Source organism: Xiphias gladius, chromosome 17, assembly GCF_016859285.1.
Source record: "Xiphias gladius isolate SHS-SW01 ecotype Sanya breed wild chromosome 17, ASM1685928v1, whole genome shotgun sequence".
Lineage (NCBI taxonomy): Eukaryota > Metazoa > Chordata > Actinopteri > Istiophoriformes > Xiphiidae > Xiphias > Xiphias gladius.
This window is the reverse complement of record NC_053416.1, coordinates 480,700-499,953: the sequence shown is the minus strand read 5'-3', so window position 1 is coordinate 499,953 and position 19,254 is coordinate 480,700. Positions and strand designations below refer to the sequence as shown.

Sequence of the window (19,254 nt, the reverse complement as noted above, 5' to 3'; positions counted from 1 at the left end):
TTCCACTATTTACTTTTCTTTACAATCTTTCTCGGAAACTCTCATTCTGTCTTCAAGAACACTCACAACATCTGTTGTCTTTATTTTGTTTTATTAGTTTTTACTTTTTTTAAACCTCTGAAGGTGATGGTCTAGGATCAGGTGGATCTGGATCCATGTGGAGTGGAACGGAAAGGCCTCTACGAGAAAGAAAAGCCCCTCCAGCACTGAAATGAACTTCATTCACACACTTGATCAACATGACACCACAGATTTATTTTCTTAACAAACAAGTTAAAATTACAAGTGTGACACTTTTTGTTACATCTGACTTGGAGCCTGAAAACAAAACAAACACAGACGCCTCCCATCAGCCAAAAACCGTCCTTCGATGTGATTAAAACTTCAACGCTAATTTAACGTTAGGGTTACATTGTCAATGCTCCGTCTTTTATCCCTCCACGACCGACTGATCGGACAACTGTCTTGACGTTGTCAACATGGGAATCTCTCTATCTCCGTCCATCACATATTGTATGTCGTGAATGCAGCATTAGCCACATGGCAACGGAAACTGGAGCTCTGTGATTGGATGTTTCTTACAGCAATGCTCCCTGGGACCCGTGCTCGGCTCTTCTGCTAAAGTTGGACGGAGTCTTTGTCTCGACTTCTCTCTCAGCTTTTTTTCCGTGTGGAATTGTTTCAGCTCAGTCTCTCGTTGTTTGTTTTAGTGATTCCCTTAAAAGCATCGTCCTGACGGTGCACACGGGGGCCACAGGGGCCCCGAATCCCTCCAGAATCGAGGCGACGAGTCCATGTTTTTTGTCCAGAGCTCGTCGTCTTCCTGTCTCCCGGCGGGTCAGTGGGCGAAGCTTCAGGGTTCAGGGGCAGCTCTCGTACTCGTCTCCGTCGGCGCCTCCGTCTATCTGATAAATGTTCTCCACCGCCGAACCCCGACTTTGAAGCTGCAGAGTGGACAAGGTCGAACTGAACTGGACCGAACTGTGGACCCGCTGCTGCCGAGGGCTGAGAGACACAGAGACAGAATTACTATGCATTCAGTCCTCATCTGGTAACAGGAGGTTCCCGTAATTCCCTAAGGACTTTTTAAATGACTCCCAGAGAGAACATGTAATTTGGCACTCACCGTAGAACACACAGTGAGTACAAACTGGCTACTGCTTCAGAATTTATTGGCCCTTGTGGATTTCCACAAAGAGCTGCTAATAATAACAATGATAATAATAATAATCGAAATAAATCACTAAGACCAAGTAAATAGGAATTTTTCTGGTACTGGAAACACGACTCTTCGTACTTGTTGGGTTGTACGCTTGCCCTTCCACAAATTCAGCTGACCTGACGGTGACTTTAGTGAGAAACTGTTAAGGCACCAAGCAGTTGGAATTAACTGAAAGAGAACCAGTTGAAAACTCTGTTTTCTCCTAGGAACCGTTCTTTCGTTTTCATCTGACATTTTTTTGAGTTGTTGAGGACTGTGTGATTTTCTGGAATAAAAAAAAACAAAACAGTTTTAACCCTTTAATCCTCGTGATTAAAGGGTTTTGCGCAGGCGTGCAGGTGGAGCCATTTATTTCAGGTACCTCTCCTCCTCTGACGCTTTTATACTCATACAAGCCTTTAAGAGCAGCTTAACGAATCACCAACATGTGGGTCAACATCGTCTGTCTTTTCTTAAGTTAAATGAGATGTTTAGCGTAGCTTAGCACAAAACCTGGGAGCGGGGGGAAACCGCTAGCCTCGCTCGGAGAGGAAAACCAAACACCTTTGAAACAACTCCATCACTAACTGCTGCTAAAACCAAAATGTTTTGTTGTCGCATCTCATATCTGCACCTGTTCAACAAACTAGGCTCAACGTGTGAATGAAACAGACTCGGATGTTGGAAAGTGGATTTTTCTCCTTTGATGGAGCTGGCTACCGGTATTAATACCGTGATGTATCTGCTGAACGCCATAAGCTAACCCTGCTGAGTGAGTGGCAGCTTAATTTAGCAGCTAGCTAGCTTCCTACCAAATGCTACACTTTGCCCCAAAACACAGTTTGAGCGGTAACCCGGTAGGTTAGCAGGACAACGGTCGCCGCGTGATAAACCCTTCCCAGAGTAAGCTGGTGGTGTGGAGTCAATTGAACTTCGACAGTATGCTAATGCTACACAGCACTGGTGCACTAAATGTCTTACGAGACATTTTTAATTTCCTAAAATTCCTGACAGATTTGGAAACTTTGGGATGTCAACTAGAATTTGAAATCAATTTTTGTGGCCTTTGGAACACGAATCTGCACTGAAGTACCCACCTTCTCTCTGGCTGCTGCCTGTAAAGGGGGTTAAAAAAGTGTTGTGTGTGCTTTTATGTTGGGATGTTGTGAAGACTTTAAGACACATACAATAAGAAATTCAAATGCTTTTGGATAAATCAAGACATTTGAGTTTGGCAGTGTTTTGCGGCTCGGTGTGTTTTAAAAAGGTCTGAATCAAACGAAGTCTTCGTGTTGACTGTGCAAATCAAGAAAACATCACGGAAAAATTTGTTCAAATCCGCAGCGCTCGGCAGGAGGACTTGGCAGAAGTTGAACTAATCGGGTGGTGCATCTGAACGCCGCCATCGCCACCCACCCCCTCCGTTCTGACTGATCTTCTGCGTCTGTTCATCAGTAATCCGCTGTGTGGTCTGTGGTTTCGGGTGGTTTCTCTCATCGCTGAGTTTCGGTTTGAGCCCATCGCAGCGCCACCGTATCAGAAGAAGATGACGCTGGGATGAAGGTGACGCTAATGACCCCGTGAGAATGTGCACCGTGTTGACGGTTTGCAGGCTCAGACGCCATGAGATTCCTGACCCTGGGGTCAAACTGCTGACTCAAAAAGTCCCTGCTGAGTCATGTCAACGGAGAGAAGAACTGAGAGCTTTTGATCTATCGCATCCTCCGAGATTTTTCTGAAACGTCTCGACTGTCTGGACCAGAGAGGCTTAAAGCGCTGCCAGAAATCAATGTACAAAGGTTCCTCAACAAAACAAGAGAAGAAAAAGAGAAAATCTGTTTCCCAATCTGAAGGAGTCACATTACAAAACTTACATTTTGTTGAGTCGCCTCCACTTCCTCACTGCTGTGACACAAAAACATCAGAAACAACATTAATGAGTAGAGAAGTTCCTCTTTACTGAAGAACCACGTGGAGTCTTGAATAAACAGAGATACTGGGTTAGACACTGAAGGAAAAGAATCATTCCAGTTTATTACCGCTTCATGCAACTGATAGAAACGATGTCAATCTAGAAAATAAGACCCACGGTGTAGTAGAGGGAACTTATCCTGTATCTGAACTCTGTGAAATACATCCAGCTGCTTGTGCTTCCAAAGAGCCGGAGGGAAGAGACGTTCAGCTGTAAACCATATTGATTATTGATTTCCCTTCCTTTAAGTTTAACTTCCATCTGAACTCACTCTGCTCTGTACGCTCACACTGTGGCTGATAGATGTTTCTCTACTGTGTTTTAAATCTGGTTGTGAACGCTCATGTCAGAGAAACACACTCAAGCATTCAAGACCATGAGCTCATAATCGTGAGAAGCTTTTTTCTCCATAGTGGCTGGACATATGAATACTTCTATGCTTTTTATACCTTAAGCACATTCAGCTGTTAATCCTTATGTAAAATTTTGATTCCGAGACGGTACAATATAACTGGTAATGGCGTATATTTGACCTTAACGTTGTTTGTTTATCCTGTATAATCGGTTTGTAAAGACGTGGTAACTGGTTCCTGACAGACTCTGGTGCAGCTGTGACCAGATCTCAGTGTTTATCAGCGTCTCTGTCACTGGCTCCAACTCCTCCGTCAGTGGAGGAGTTGGATGAACAGATAATGAACCACAACACGGTAAAACACAGGAAGGAATAACGTGAAATAAGTAGAACAAACACCGAACGCTAATAAAGACTTAATTGTCCTTAGATCTGCTTACAGCTACATTAGAGTCTCTTATAAACCAGTCAATACATCTTTATTGACTGATTATAAATTCTAAATATGGAGACTTGGTAGTACTGTTAGTAGCACAGTATTACTGAAACTTTTTAGAATTATGACAACTGAATAATTATGAGATGATAAGTCATGAAAAATAAAAGAATAAAAAAGATCTTTTAACACAGCTGCAAAGGAATCTCCATCCTATCCACTAGTTTCCCGAAAACATTGAGATTTCTAAAATCAGGTGCAGTAATATTCAAGATTATTTAATTAGTTTCCGATCAAATTGATTAAGAATATTCTAGAACCGATTGTCGGTATCCTTAACGTGTCAGACGTGAAGATTTCCAGGTAAGTAAATGTCTGTTGGTCTCCATCAACCACCAGATGAGCCGACGCTGTGGTGACTGAGCCTGTGGCCGCTGATGAAAGTTCAACGCTCTTTCTATATCTGCAGTTTTATGAACCGAGTGTCCGTGGAGACGTTCCCAGAAAAAAACGCCGCATTAAGTTACTGCTGCTGCAGCTTCACATTAAAAGCATTTCACGGGAGAAACACCGGTTGACCTCTACTACGGAGTAGTCACGGGAAATAAAATGGGTTTGTCAGCGAGCTCCGCGCTTACCTCCGTCGTTCATTACACAACGAGGCAACGTCGTTCTGGCCTTTTTCTGGACAGAGCATCAGTTTGAAATGTCGCAGTAATAGAAGAAGAAGGAGCAGCCACGGTGGCTGTTAGATGAGGAGCTGCAGGCGACGGGCTGCACCTCCACCTGTTACAGGAGTGGCCGAATCTCCCGGGACCGAAATCTTCCAGACTGACACTTTAAAGAACAGGAATTGAGGCAGATCTCTGGACTAGAATTAAGAAAAATGGAACTTGATTTTATAAAATCCGTCTTAACTTTGGCTGAAAAAGCTGACGGCGCCGGCAGACGCATTCAGTCGTTGTAACATTTTTGTAGAAGAGATTTTTGTTGATGTGTTTATAGTAATGGAATCATGTGATAAAAGGTGACAAAATCAGGTCTCTGGCTGTGAACCTCCTGACAAGACATCCATCATGGCTGACTGCCCACTGCTTCCTCTCGGGGTTAAACCGGGACGTTTGGTCGAGGTCAGCTGAAACTAAAGAGCAGCATTTCCCAAAACACCGAGTTCAACTTCCTCCTCTGTTGGTGTGGGTGAGACAATGTGAGGACAGGCTTACCGATGATGACGACTCCGCCCGCTGCGACCAAAGCTGCCAACCCGAACAAAACACACACCAGAGCCACCGTCCCGCTGCTGCGCTTCTGCTGACGTAAAACACACAGAAAACACACTTACTGTAACGTCTTCACGTCTTCCTGAAGTCACGGTGGACGTTAACGTCTCCTCATCTGCTGTCGGGGAAGGATGACTGAACTGAACCTGCCTCTGCATGAGGTGACCCATGACGTTAAAAGGTCGAATAAAACGACTTTGAAGAGACGTAAACTGACCACAAAGAGACACACAACTACTGCACAGAGCAACCCAACAACACCAATCGTCTCTTTTCCATGTCAGGGCTCAAAGTCTGAATTTCTTACGACGTGAAAGCCTGAAAACCACATTATTATTTTCACAGTTACATTTAGCTAGCTCACACAGGAAGTTGCTGTTTTTTACCTCGGCCTTGACGCTGACGATGGGGGAGGAAGTTAAAACGCTCCCCGTGGCGGTCATCTGACCTGCAGGACGAGGAAATGAAAGCAGATGTTTTTAGCCCAGCTGTGTCAGCAGCATGATGTCATGCCGAAGGGAAAAGATTCAGAAGCACGGCTCTAGCTGGACTTTAAGGAACTGGTCCGCGGTCTGGGGTTCAAACATTAACGCAAACAGTCTGATGAGTCACTCGTCACGTCATTGATTGTGAGTCCGTGTGTGTGTGTTTGTGCGGCAGTACCTGCAGCCTGACCGTCTGCTGTCTGCTGGGTGGACGTGTCTCTGTTGGTGCCGTCTGCCGGCGCTGACGTGGTCGTCTGTGGAGCTGAAACAGATCATCGGAGCAACGTGAACACCAGCATGTCACACCGGTATCATCGGTGATTCCAAAGCCTGTTGTTGAAACCTGTAGTTTTGTACATAGTTGAGTGTTCGAAGGTTACGGCGCGGCCTTCGCGTGTCTGAACTAGACGTCAGGGCCGCGGCGTTTTACCTGCCATTAACCTGTCATCAGCCTTGGTGTTGGTCTCGTGAGGTGTTTGGCTGCTCAGGCTTTGGACTGGGTGGTCTTTGGCTGAAAGTGTTGGACATCTAACGCGTTGTCCTCTGAATCCTCAGACCTTTGAAGGACAGACACTTTCTGCCACCTGTGAACACTTTGGGGATTTTTGAGCAGGTAGATGAAGCTTCAACACACTGCCTCTCTGTCAGGTTGGCAGTTGTAAAAGAATGAGATCTCTGCTGTAAATCCCAACACCTGTCAAGTTTCCTGTTTTAGTGCCGTCACACCACCACAGAAGAAGAGGACGCAGCGAGGCGAGGTCATTGAGAGAGCTCCAGTCGGAGCTCAGACGATGGAGAACCGTGTGGAGAACGTGATGGAAACCTGACATTTCTGTTGGTTCCATGTGTTGATGTGAGGAAGGTTCCGGTCTCCTCACGGCTCCTCACTGACCTGATGGTCTCCTCTCTTCACGCTTCATCTATGTCAGCGTTTATTCACTCAGGCTAATTTATTTTTCAACTTGTTGAAAAACCATCTGCATTTTCACTCAGGTTTCTCAGGTGGATGGAAACACACTCAGTGGGAATCTTCTGATTCAGTCTGAAGAAATGATTTATCTCTGTGAAGCTCAAGTCTGATGTTTTCTGCTTCAAAACTAGGTCTGCTTGAAAAGAGGAAGACCAGCTCTCAGGTTTCCACAGTTTCCTGTTCTACATTAACTCGTGCAATATTTAGTCAGAGTGTTCCAGCATATTCTCTTTGAGAAACAGTAAAAACAGCTGTGAAAATATTTCCCACGCAACAGTCTGATTTCACTTTTTGAATTTCCAGCGTCTCAACTCAAGATTTTAATGTGTAAACGGACTGAAAACTCAACGAGTCTTTAGGCAAAAATACAATCATATAAAAAATAAATTTTTTTTACCGTCCTCAATGGTCAAATCGAAGTGATGTTTGTCGTCATTGAACCACCCGGGTATCTCCACTCTACATCCGTAGCGCCCAGCGTCCGTCTCTGTGACGTTCAGTATGGTCAGAGAAACGTCTCCTTCGTCCAGTTGTCCCTGTAGCTGATACCTGCTGGAATCTCTGGTCCCTGTATTTGTGGCAATGATGGGGCTGTTGCAGCCTGTGTTCGGTATAGCTCCTCGATTCCAGCAAAACGACAACGATCCGTGTTTCGTAATGTCGTATCTACACTGCAGAGTGACGTTCTCACCTGGTCGGCCGACAAGCCTGCTGCTGTCGCCGTCGCCCACTGCGGAGACGGAAGAAGAGGAAGACTTTGATCAATGTCCCGCTCTGTTCGGCAGCTCGAGTCCAAATGGCAGTTGTGTCCTACTGTCTTATTGTCTTTAACTTGTCATTAGTTTTGACCTGTTTTAATGGGTTTTTACTGTTTCTTATTGTGATGTTTTTGTAATTCGTAATATTTGCTTCTTTTCATCAGCTTTCTCTGAAGGGTGAGTCAGTTTTGTTGTGCTGCAAGTCAAATTTAAAGACTGCACGGAGCCGAAGATGTGAGCAAGATAAAGAGGAAACCCACGGCACCGTGGTGGAGTGTCCTCCGTCGGACAGCTGACATTATTACTCTAGGGGGCTGATATCTGCTCATGTGACTGAAGCACCTTTTGACGGACAATGTCCCAACACTATAACATCATAACTAATATTAATATTACAAAAGAAGACTGTGCCAGAGGGGCTGCAGGCGAAGTCAAATACGCCAGTCAGCTGACGTCAAACTGAATTTACTAAAAGACAAGAAAAGGCACAAAACAAAAACTGGTTCGAAGCAAATCTCTGACAAATAAATAACACGAACAAGAAACACTGTGTTATAATGATCAGAAATACTAATCAATAAAACAGTCAGGACGAGGCAAAGTCCGTGTTAATGATGGTTTGAGTACCTGTGAGCAGAGCGAGCAGCAGTACGATCTTCATGATGATCTCTGACAAACTGTCATCACACACAAATTCACACCACAATAACACACAGCGGCTGAAACACTGTGAGTCACCACAGCTGCACCGACACACACGCACACACACACACACACTGCCAAGCGTCTCTGTGACCTGAAAGGAACAAAAACTCCTTCAGACAATGTGCAAATCAAACCCAAAAAAGGAAGAAAGAAACGGCAAAAGAAAATTGAAAGACATTTTCAAACAGGCGAAGTGGGAGAGTTTTGTCACTCACAGTTTGTGTCGAAACGACAGCTGTTGTGCTCCCACCGACGTGAGACCACGGTGTTTCAGTTGAGCCCCTCAGGAAACCGCAGCGCAGTGTCTCGTCAGTTTGACAAAGCTTGAGATACTGGGTCAAATCAATAGCCCCTCAAAATCCTACTCAGTAAGTCTAACGTAAAATCAGCACTTAACACAGAGCAGTAATGAGGCAGTAACACCCTACCCACCACCTCAAAAGCCTCCTGACCGTCCAGGAGAGCTTTAGCAAGCACCAAGAAACCCCAACAACCATCAGGCGGCCACCTCAGCCCTGCGTCATGATGCACTTTCCCTATTTGAATCGTTTCCTGCTGCCGCGTTCAAGGAGTCGTGGCCACTGACTGGGTAGTTCATTCACCGTTTTCTGTTCGGCTGCAGGTCTTTTTATGCAGAATTTCAACTTTCATTTGGATTTAAATTGTACAGTCTACTGTATCTGAGCTACAGAGCATTTGAAGTAGTTCGCCTTGTGGTCCAGCACCATCTTGACCTACTCATGTCCTATTGATCAATCAGTAAACTGAGCTAATCAACATAAAACCCAGGAGGACAGCAGCGAACAAAGCCGTGCTGATCGGATAATCAGGATGCAGACGTATTTTGGGTTCTTCACCGTAGATGGTGAAATGAAAACAAAGGTAAGGTTGTGCGATGCGGCCAAGGTGAGGCCCGGGTGAGGCAGGACCCGAAAACCACTGCAGCAACATCACCTGGACAACAAAGCCAGTTCAACATACCCAGGATACCTGGACGTTGTTTGGCTTCACTGAGCCTGACAACCGTGATCAGGCTAAACGGTCACCGAGGCAACCCAGGTTTTCACATGAAAGGGGCGGCGTTTGCAGCATATGACCAATCACAGACGTGGACACGTCTAGCGGCAGCAGAGCGGCATTTTTTACTGACGAAGAGCAAAGTAGAATACGAGACAAATACGACGAAGTTAAACGCGTGATCCGGGCCGAAAGCAGCAGCTGCCAAATGCAGGAGGAACAGCTGGAATAAACCCCCCCCCCCGTGTGAATGTGTAAGTTAACAGGCTCACGAAATCACTGCCCATCATTAGGACGCAACTGCATCCGACTACAATTACATGTGTGTATTCCATTAAATGAAGGAGTTGCTTAGATGTGTGCGACTGTTTTAACCTCATTCTTTCAGCTGCAGCCCCGATGGTGTCAAATTAAAATATATAAAAGCAGAATTCAAAGCAGTAAGTGGACTGACTTTCATATCTTATGGGTAAAACAAGTACAAGGCTCCAGAGCTGCAGTCAGTCTCTGTTGTAGGATGAGATCGGTAGACAAACGCACAATGACAGGAGTCCAGTCCCCCTGAGGAGCTGGACCTCTGCAGCAATGAGGGTCGCACCTTAATGGAAACCGAAGGGGGTGTCTCGTCAGTCCCTGGTGGTCGTGGCGGCTCCCAGCAGACCACATTTGTACAGGGTTTGTGACAGTGTGTGAGCACATCCCTCCTACGTGTCCCAACATAAAGCTCAGGAAGCTGACAAAGATACATAAAGCTCAAGAAGCTGACGAGGATCCTGTATCTATCATGTAGGAAATCATCAGGGAAAGACAAAGGGGGCTGCTGGTCTCTCGAGTCCTCCTCAGAGACCCTCACCGAGCTCCACGGGATCTTCTACGAATGGTGATGTCATTTTCCAGGAGATCCGATTGGTCAGTAGGCGCAGCTTTTAAAAACGTCGATGTGTTATCTCAAACATTACCTGCTCGGGAGCAGGTCAGGTGTGCAGCAGAAGTTACTATGGCGACGTAGCCCGGTAAGAAGCGGATCCCCGTCGTAACCCTGAGAACTCAGGGCTGAACCTGAGGTGACCTCGCTAACCACAAATCCTGTTTCGTAGTCCAGGCCTCAGTTTCAGTGTCTGACATGTTGCGGAGTACTGCTAACAACATTAGCACTGTAGTTAAGTCGGAGCCATTTAGCGACATTACAGCACCGCAGGGAAGTCCGGAGTGGTAAGTACTGCACAGACCAGGACTGAACGAGCAGCATCGTTGTTGCTCTGCTGTAATGTCAATGCGTCTTAATGCCTTTGTAGTTTATTAGATGGTGATGATGATGTGAAGAGGATGAAGGAGACTCCGCTGACACCGTCTCGATGCATATAAAGGTTTATTACAAAGAAGTACAGCGTCAAATCAAGCACCTGCAGATCTGCTTGTGAGGGTGTGAAGCCGATGAACCGCTCTGGAAACCAGCTTTGCTCACCGACTCTTAAATAAGGCCGTTGTTTTCCTAAAAACTGTCACTAACCTATGGTTTCAATCCCAAAGAATTAACCTCCTCTTCAGGCTATGAGGCCCCTTCTGAGGACCTTTGACCTAGGGCCTCTGAACCATACCTATATTTTCAACACATGGTTTCAATTCTCCATATATGACCCTACACCTCACCTTAGCAACTGCTCTGAACACCCTAGCAACCACCTTGTAATACCATAGAAACCACTCCAATCACCCTAGCAACCATTTAGCAACAGTGTAGCAATGACCTGTGGCATCACTTATAAAACAGCTGCAGGACATGACATTTACATAGTCAGCAAGAAAACATGGAACATTTAGCTTTTTAGTTCTGAATTACTGTTACTAATTTTAAAAATCTCATAATAAAGATCAAATAAATTGAATTTCTGATTTTATACTTGGGAGCTAGGACTAACTGAGCCTAAATTATGATTTAATACATTAGAAAGTAATAAAGTTAGTATCTATCAATTATGACCTACTGAATAAAAAATGTTGGTCATAAATACTTTTTATTTTTTAATATTGTTTTTCAATTGTACTTTTAAAAAATGTATTCATATTTTCCTGGCAGGAATAAACGACAGTGGTTTGGTCTTAAAGGACACGTTTATACCCCAGAGTCCACTTAACTTTCTGTTTAAAAGTAGGACTTTCTGAAGCGACCATCGTTACAGTGACAGAAGGGAAGCGCCTGAGAGGGAGGCCGAGCCATCGGTTACTACACCCGAGAGCTTCAGAACCTCCGATTACCTACAGCCTGTTGTGGTGAACACGTCGGACTGATGGAGAGCAGTCCGCAGAGGACTTCCTGTTGGCAACATGCGGCATCCGCTGCTTCCTGTAGCAGGACCCTCTGAGAAGAACAGAAAATACCAGCAGCTTCAGCGCCTGGCACCGTTGGCCGGTTATGACTGGGTACCGGTTAAGAGCTGGAACGAAAGGCAGTTTATTGATTCCGATCGTTGGTCAAGCCGCTCGGACCCTTCAGAAGAAACTGGCTGACGTATAAACGCTAAGTAGATAAATAATCATTAACTGTCCCTCGACGAGATAAAAACTTTCGTGAAAAACAAAAATGTTCCTCCCCGTCGGGGAATCGAACCCCGGTCTCCCGCGTGACAGGCGGGGATACTCACCACTATACTAACGAGGAGTGATACATCACTGTGACGTGCACCAAGGTATTTAAACATCACACCGCGGCCAAAACAGGACCGACAGCGGTTCAGACCCAAATGTACAGAAGGTTTTCCTTTGCTATAAACCAATTAGTTTCCATCTTAACTAAATATCAGGAATAATGAGCCCATTGTCCGCAGAGCGATGGATGCGGATTGACGTGAAAATCAGTGACCGTGTTTTATTCTTGATCCAGAACTTTGCAGGGTTAAAACAGAAAAACAGAACCAAACAAATCAAAGGTTCTGACGGCAGGTTCGTGACAGGGAGCTGGTATAACAAAGGCCTCATAATGAGACTAATAATTACATACGACGATGAGTAAAGTTACGTCCGATACTTGTACCTCAGGTGAAATCACAGGTAAGTAACAGGGGTCAGTGACGCCCCCCGCTGGTCAGAGAGCAGAGCTGCAGTAAAACGGTGGAAGAATAACTGCTCGGTATTTAGCGGAATATTTAGGGACCAGGTAGATACGGGTTTAAGAACAAAGATCTTGTTCCTCACATCCTCCTGAACAACCTCCGCGTGTGTGTGTGTGTGTGTGTCTTGAGTGAATTATCTCACGAAAGCCTGAAACACATTAACCAAGCAGGCGATAATCTTGATTGTCATGAATCGTCTCAGACATTTATTCATTCATTTATTTTCCTCTCGGACACTAAACGTGTTTGTGACTGTTGATCAGACACAACGAGACACTGAATCCACTGACGAGCATTTTCTGTATTGATAATGAAAATAATTGATGGTTTCAGCCTCACAGTTCTGCTCTGATCCAATAACACGACCTCACTCAGGTTTTCTGTGAAGTCAAAAACTTTACGCAGAGAATGATAAAACACAACTTTACAACAAATGAGAAACCATATAAACAAAAACAGTTCAGGTCTGAAAACTGGATTCTGACAAAGACCAGAACCAGCAGATGGAGGATGGACGACTTGACAGAGCTGATATTCTACTTGAGTGGTGAAAATTTCTAACTAATGTGTGATTCATCAAATTATGTTGACTCAAATGATGCGGAGTGAACCTGGGGCCCCTGGGGGGTCCGGGGGGTCCGGGGGGGGTCCCGTGGCCCCAGGGGGCCTGGCGGGTCTGGGGGCCTGGGGGTCCGGGGCCCCTGGGGGTCCGGGGCCCCTGGGGGCCTGGGGGGTCCCAGTGCCCCTGGGGTCCGGGGGGGTCCGGGGCCCCTGGGAGATCTGGGGCCCCTGGGGGTCTGGGGCCCCTGGGGGCCTGGGGGTCTGGGGACCCTGGGGTCTGGGGGGGGTCCCGGGGCCCCTGGGGGCCTGGGGGTCTGGAGCCCCTGGGGGCCTGGGGGGTCTGGGGGTCCGGGGCCCCTGAGGTCCGGGGGGGGTCCCGTGGCCCCAGGGGGCCTGGCGGGTCTGGGGGCCTGGGGGTCCGGGGCCCCTGGGGCCCCTGGGGCCCCTGGGGTCCGGGGGGGTCCGGGGCCCCTGGGGGTCTGGGGCCCCTGGGGGCCTGGGGGTCTGGGGCCCCTGGGGGCCTGGGGACCCTGGGGGGTCCGTGGGGTCTGGGGCCCCTGGGGGCCGGGGGGGTCCCGGGGGTCCGGGGCCCCTGGGGGCCAGGGGGTCCCGGGCATTTTCCCAGTTGTAGATCCAGCTGTGAATTTTCTTGCTGTAGTGTTGCAGGAGTTACCGCCGGTTAACTGGGCCCTGTTTTCAGTCGCGGCCCCTTTAGAGGATGAAGCCCGTCCAGCGGTCACCTGATGTTCTTCTCTTCGCTGTTATGAATCGGTCCATCGTGTTCTTCACGTTTGTCTCTCTGTCTCAGATCGTTCATGTCTTAATGGTTCCACGTGACTCGGAGTCTCTGAGCAGCAGATATTTTATCAGGGTGGGGAAAGCACAGGTGGAACCAACAACATTCAGATGGAGAAGCTGCACCGGTTGATGGTGGCCTACTGAACAGGCCCGGGGGCCCCCAGACCCCTCGGGCCCCTGGGCCGGAGCCTCTGCGCGAGGTGACTGTTACTATGTCCCGTTTGAAAGTTCTCTACACGTTAGCTCCAGGACAGAGACAAAGGCTGATTTCTGTCTGTCCCAGGTGTCTACACGGAGGCGTCCTCCTCCTCCTCTGATTGGTTCAGCCTCCCGTCAGTCTCTGGTCCCTGCCTGTGCCTCCACATTCCTACAGACACATGAAATGAAACAGCGTTTTTTGGGTTGGGTTTTGTATCAGCTCCATTTATCTGCCTCTGAACGTCTCTTTAGATTCAGACACAGTTTAATGTACATGGTCTTTTTCAGGACCAGGATCAAACGTTTGAGCTGAGACCATAAACCCGATCAGAGAGCGGGACTGTGCGTGTGTGTGTGTGTGTGTGTGTGTGTGTGGGTACTGACTGTGAGCAGCAGTCAGCAGCACAGCAGGGATGAAGATGATGAAGGACAGTCTCACTGTGTTTCCAACAAACGTCTGAAGGCTGTTTCCCTGCTGCTGCAGGACGGCCGCCTGTCAACAAACAAACACCGTTGCCATGGTAACCCTCCGCGCTGCTGCTGCTAAGAACCCTGATGGTTTTTAAACTGTTTGAACGGGTTTTTACAGAATGAGTTGTAACCGTTTTACTTGAAAAGATGTCGAGGTCACGTGACCTCTTCCCCAATGTCCCGCTGAGACGGTTAGAAAAGCAGCGTCAATGCGTTTTATTCTCCTCTCCGGTTCTTTAAGTCATAACATTCATGTTGTGATCAGTTGATCTACGCTACTGGGGTAGAGCTAATCAGTTACCTTTTTGGGCTTTTTCTTCTCAGTCAACATTAACTTTTGTGGTCGTTAGTTTGATTTGATTGGTTGAAGGTTTTAACAGATAAATTATTATTATTACTTATGACACGATTATCATTTGAATCAGTAATAATAACAATGAAATGTATGGTTCGGGTTAGTTGTCACTATAAACTGTTTCACTCTCAGTTTGAGCTTCAATGATTGGTCAATTAATCAATCAGTTGATTGACAGGAAGCTTTTCTTCGTCACACATGATACTAAACCGATTCTCTGGGTTGTGGACGGCTGGTCGGACAAAACAAGACGTTTGTGGAATAACGAATAATCAAAAACAGAAAAGGTGTTTGGTACCTGAACCGGCGCCACCATTGGCTCTGTGGTGTCGCTGACATCACTTCCTCTTCCCTCTGTCAGGTGTGTCGTGCTGGAACCTGACAAACGGAAGGAAGAGGCTGATGAACAAATGAACGGAGCTTCTACACAGCCAGGTGACTGGATGTACAGTGGACACAAAGACACCAGAGGACACAATCAGAAGGACGCAAGAAAGGACTTCAGGAACCTACAGAGACTCAAAATAATAATGTATAACGAGAATAATTCAGGCCAACAGTTCATGTGACAGAGACGGTGAAGGTTAAATTTCAGTCTCGAATGTCAACTGTGATATTTGACTGGTCCTTGTCCGTTCTCAGGCTCAGTTTGATTTGCTGAACGGTGCCGAGAAGCAAGAGCTGGTTCATCTGGAGTCGCGTGAGCACTCCTCTGCCCCAGGTTTGGCCTCTCAGGCAACGTAGAGGGGGTGGAGGTTATACCTGCTGCCTGAGGGGAAGAGTTGCAGATACTAGTCGGAGCCGTAAAAGTTCTGCAAACTCCTCTGTGCCTTTTTCAGTACAAAAAAAATCGAATGTATGTTTTAATTTATAGTCAGCGCACGACTGTTCAATCGCGATATTTACCTACAGGTATCAAGTAAGAAAACGTTTACCTGTGTTAACGCCTGCTTTAACACCACAATTTACATTCATTCCCTGATAACTAGTTTGGTGATATGGTTTATATGCTGAGGTTTCCCTGTGTGAAGCTTCGTGTCCCTTCAGGGCTCCTGTACCAGCATCAGCTTCAGTCCTGCGCTGAGTCGTCGGTGTGTGCGGTGCGTTCAGGTTCTCAGTGTCCCCGTCGTCAGAGGCCACGGAGCGAGCTGCAGGGGGAAAGACAGGACACGAAGATGAACCGCGGATCTGGATTCATCCAGCACGAAAAGCATCAACCCCACCCTGCAGCCGGACCATCGGCCACACCTGGATATTGATGAATAAAAGGTGAATCTCAGAACATACGGCTGATGATGATGAGGTGAACGGAGGATGTTTGGTCGTTGAACGGGCCGGGCAGCTGAACTCTGCAGTGATAGAATCCAGAGTCTGACGGACGAGAGTTGTAGATGGTCAGAGAGAAGGAGGATGGGGATACAGAGTACCTGCAGGGGGGGGACAGTGACCTGGTTAGTTCACAGGAACCAGGGACCTGTCTCCTGTGACTGGTCTCTGATTCTCAGATCATTGATCCTGAGTCACGGAGGCTTCGGCAGCGTTTTACTGCTGGACCTGCTTTTAGCTACGTCACAGACAGGGAGAGAGTTCAGTCCACTGGTTCCCAACCCGGGGGTCGGGCCCCTCCAGAGGGTCGCCAGGTGAACCCGAGGGGTCGTCAGTTCCCACTCACTGATCCGGATTCAGTCTCTGGACTTTTCTCTGATCTTTGATTGCTGAGCGAAACGAAACGTGCGAGAGGTTTAGAGGAGGAACGTCTCTTCGGTGGAACTGAAGTAAACACTGATTTTTATAAAGGGTCACGAGCCACAAACAGATGGAAGCAACTGGTTCATCTTTAACAATGTAATTTATTATACGTGTTATGTAGAATTTTAGTCTGTAGAGTAACTAAAGATGTCAGATAATTGTAAAGGAGTAAAAAGTACAATATTTCCCTCTGGAAAGTAGCAGAGTAGAAGTAGAAAGTGATCAACCCTGTACAACTAAACTAAACCAGCAGACACGTTTTGTAGGAAACTTAATCTCTGGCTGCTTTACCAGACGCAGCAGAGTCTCCAGGAGGTGGTTGTGGCGGATGGACGACCGTGACACCGAAGACCGGGTCCCGTCTGTGGTTAAGGTTCAGGAAAGATGGTGGTTCTGGTTCAGTGTAGGAGAACAGGTTGTGTCTGAAGTCACTGTGAACTTTTTCTGTATCAAACCAGACCGGGATCTTTCCTAAACCTGAACCAGAACCAGGTGCTGTGAGAGTCTAAACAGAACCATAAACCAGTTTAATGATGCTGGACTCACTACAGGTGGATGTTGTGCTGCAGGATCAGAGATTTTGGTGAAAACCAAAGACGCTGAATATTTCACTGATATGTTCAGTATCAACGTGTTTGTGATTTGCCAAATATGTAAATCAACAACTTTCCTCATCATGTTAATTGGAAATATGATCCGGTCTCAGGTCGTACACAAACGTAATTTCTAGGAGGCAGGATTGAAAGTAGAATTAAATAGAAACACTCAAGAAAAGTACAGGTTCCTCCAAATTCTACTGAAGCACAGTATGTGAGCAAATTTACGGTCCACCACTATATAACGGGGATATTTGACATTGTGATGACTGACAATGTTGCACAGAGGAAATATATATACAGAAAATAATATGGGGTCTAGAATACTTCCTTGAGGAACACCACAATCAATATCAAATGTGAAAATCAAAAAATAAAACAAAACCTGATGACATTCATCAAGTTTAAACAAATGACTGAATCTGACCCGTACCATCAAACCTGACGGAGGGTAAAGGCAGGTTCGGGGAAAGAGTATGAAAATGTTCCTACATGAGGGCTAATGTAGGGTCCCTGAACGCCACATGGCCTGTGCCCCCCGTGTACCTGTACGACCTCCTGTATGAGATCTGTGCTCCAGCGGTGTTGATCACAGTGTTGTGGCAGTTGAACAGCGATGGCTCTCCCTTGCCCCAGCACACCTCCGCCCCTCTCTGGCTCACCTCCTCCGACCGACACGGCAGCATCACCCTCCGCCCGGCCACGCCCACCACCGTCGTCGTGGTGACCGCCGAGACACGGGCCAGCGCTGACACAAACGCACGCACAAAATAAACAAATGAAATTTAAGCAATAAAGTTCAAATAGCTGCTCATGAGCTGCAGGTGCTGCTGTGAGGTGAGGTGCATGAGAAAAATAAAAAGCCAGGACAACAGGTTCAGTTCTCAGAAGATAATGTAACGTCATCTAATGTGAGTCTGAGACTTCACAATAAATGTTCTCTCAGGGACATTGAGGCTTAAAAACTAGTAGTGTTTGGAATATGTTTGAACTGACGGACATCGCAGGATCCGACATGGACATTCAGCAGGACAAAGACAAAAGAGAACGACTAAAGATACGATGTGAGGTGAATTACAGTCAAACATCGTCCTCTTCCTCAGAGTCCGGACTGAGTCAGACCTGAACACAGACATGAGACACATGTTGACATGATTCAGTGTGACGTCCACTTCCTCTGATGTCCCTCCAGAATAAAGCTCCAGAAATCCACTTAGAAACCAGAGAAAAAGAGGCTGCAGAACTCCATTCAGAATCTTCCCGTTTTTAAGTTTCCCTCAGTGTCACAGTGATCCAGTGAACGTTGTCTGAACGTCCACGGCTACGCCGAGAACAGGAGCTGATTCAGCAGCTTTTAACGGGACAGTTTGACTGAATGGAAGCAGATACAGGCTAAAAACAACTGGGCTCAGAGAGAACAGCAGAACCGACCTGCATCTACATTACAACAGACCATCTGACCAGCTTTTACTGAGGTCAATTTTCCCAAAGCAACCGCAGAACTCTGAGAAATGTTTGACCAGACACCTCGAAAATACTTGAATGAATTTGTTTGTATTTCTTCATCAAACTGTTTAATTTTTCTTTCCAGGATTTTTTTCTCTCTTCCTCTTTATTTTACTTGATATTTTATGATGGTCTAAATCTAAATCCTCTATGAGAGCATTGTCCACACTACAGCCCTTCACTCATTAATGCACCTTAAATATATTTACTCACTTGTTCTGCCTCTAACAGTCGTGTTTAACGGCGTCCACTAAAGACCTGACCATGGGAAATGTGTGTAAATGTACAACACGATCTCCTCTCTAAGACCTGGCGCCAGACCTGCCTTCACCTTGAGGCTCGGACTCACCTGTGAGGACGCAGACGGAGGCGAAGGTGCGGAGGAGCAGCGACAGCATGTTGTTGTGTTTCCTGCACACGGACAGACTGACAACTCACTGACGATACTTCCCTTTTCCATTCCTCCTGTTATTTATAGACCCAGCCTGATGTTGAGAAATAGGTCTGAAGTCAGAGAAACTCAGGCAGTGGAACAAGGAACGCCAACGACCCAGATTCTAACAAGAGACGCATGTTGTTGTAACCTGCAGTTTGATTCACATCATGTTACTTTAATTGTTAACAATAGTTTTAAATGGCTCTGACACATTAAGTTAGGAGCTGTGGCCTCCCGGGTCCAGATCCAGGACTCTCTGAGCATCAGACTAAAATTTTGACATGATTTGAATCTACAT

General features: G+C 46.6%; 2 protein-coding genes and 1 non-coding gene across 5 annotated transcripts; all 3 read right to left on the bottom strand.

Annotated features, from left to right (window-relative positions):
• Nucleotides 1–159: 159 nt before the first annotated feature.
• On the bottom strand, nt 160–11,674 carry havcr1 (hepatitis A virus cellular receptor 1). 3 transcript variants are annotated; one of them, XM_040150411.1, is made up of 9 exons: nt 11,437–11,674; nt 8,375–8,491; nt 8,082–8,250; nt 7,094–7,426; nt 5,905–5,988; nt 5,628–5,689; nt 5,185–5,272; nt 3,076–3,106; nt 162–1,005 (listed from the first exon to the last, which is right to left on the bottom strand). In XM_040150411.1, the coding sequence occupies exons 3-9, from the start codon at nt 8,113–8,115 to the stop codon at nt 861–863; spliced, it is 777 nt and encodes a 258-aa protein (XP_040006345.1). In that variant the 5' UTR covers nt 8,116–8,250; nt 8,375–8,491; nt 11,437–11,674; the 3' UTR covers nt 162–860. The 3 variants fall into 3 exon arrangements, with proteins under 3 accessions (XP_040006347.1, XP_040006345.1, XP_040006346.1); XM_040150413.1 differs by lacking the exon at nt 11,437–11,674 and having other exon boundaries at nt 160–1,005; nt 3,076–3,103; nt 8,375–8,656; XM_040150412.1 differs by lacking the exon at nt 11,437–11,674 and having other exon boundaries at nt 163–1,005; nt 5,185–5,269; nt 8,375–8,656.
• Nucleotides 11,675–11,763: 89 nt separating this feature from the next.
• On the bottom strand, nt 11,764–11,835 carry trnad-guc. Its single transcript has one exon. It is a non-coding gene; the product is annotated as a tRNA-Asp (tRNA).
• A 1,620-nt stretch (nt 11,836–13,455) lies between these two features.
• havcr2 (hepatitis A virus cellular receptor 2) lies at nt 13,456–18,929 on the bottom strand. The gene is made up of 7 exons (XM_040150416.1): nt 18,870–18,929; nt 17,561–17,762; nt 15,957–16,096; nt 15,728–15,817; nt 14,968–15,047; nt 14,228–14,336; nt 13,456–14,012 (listed from the first exon to the last, which is right to left on the bottom strand). The coding sequence occupies exons 1-7, from the start codon at nt 18,916–18,918 to the stop codon at nt 13,933–13,935; spliced, it is 750 nt and encodes a 249-aa protein (XP_040006350.1). The 5' UTR covers nt 18,919–18,929; the 3' UTR covers nt 13,456–13,932.
• Nucleotides 18,930–19,254: the final 325 nt, after the last annotated feature.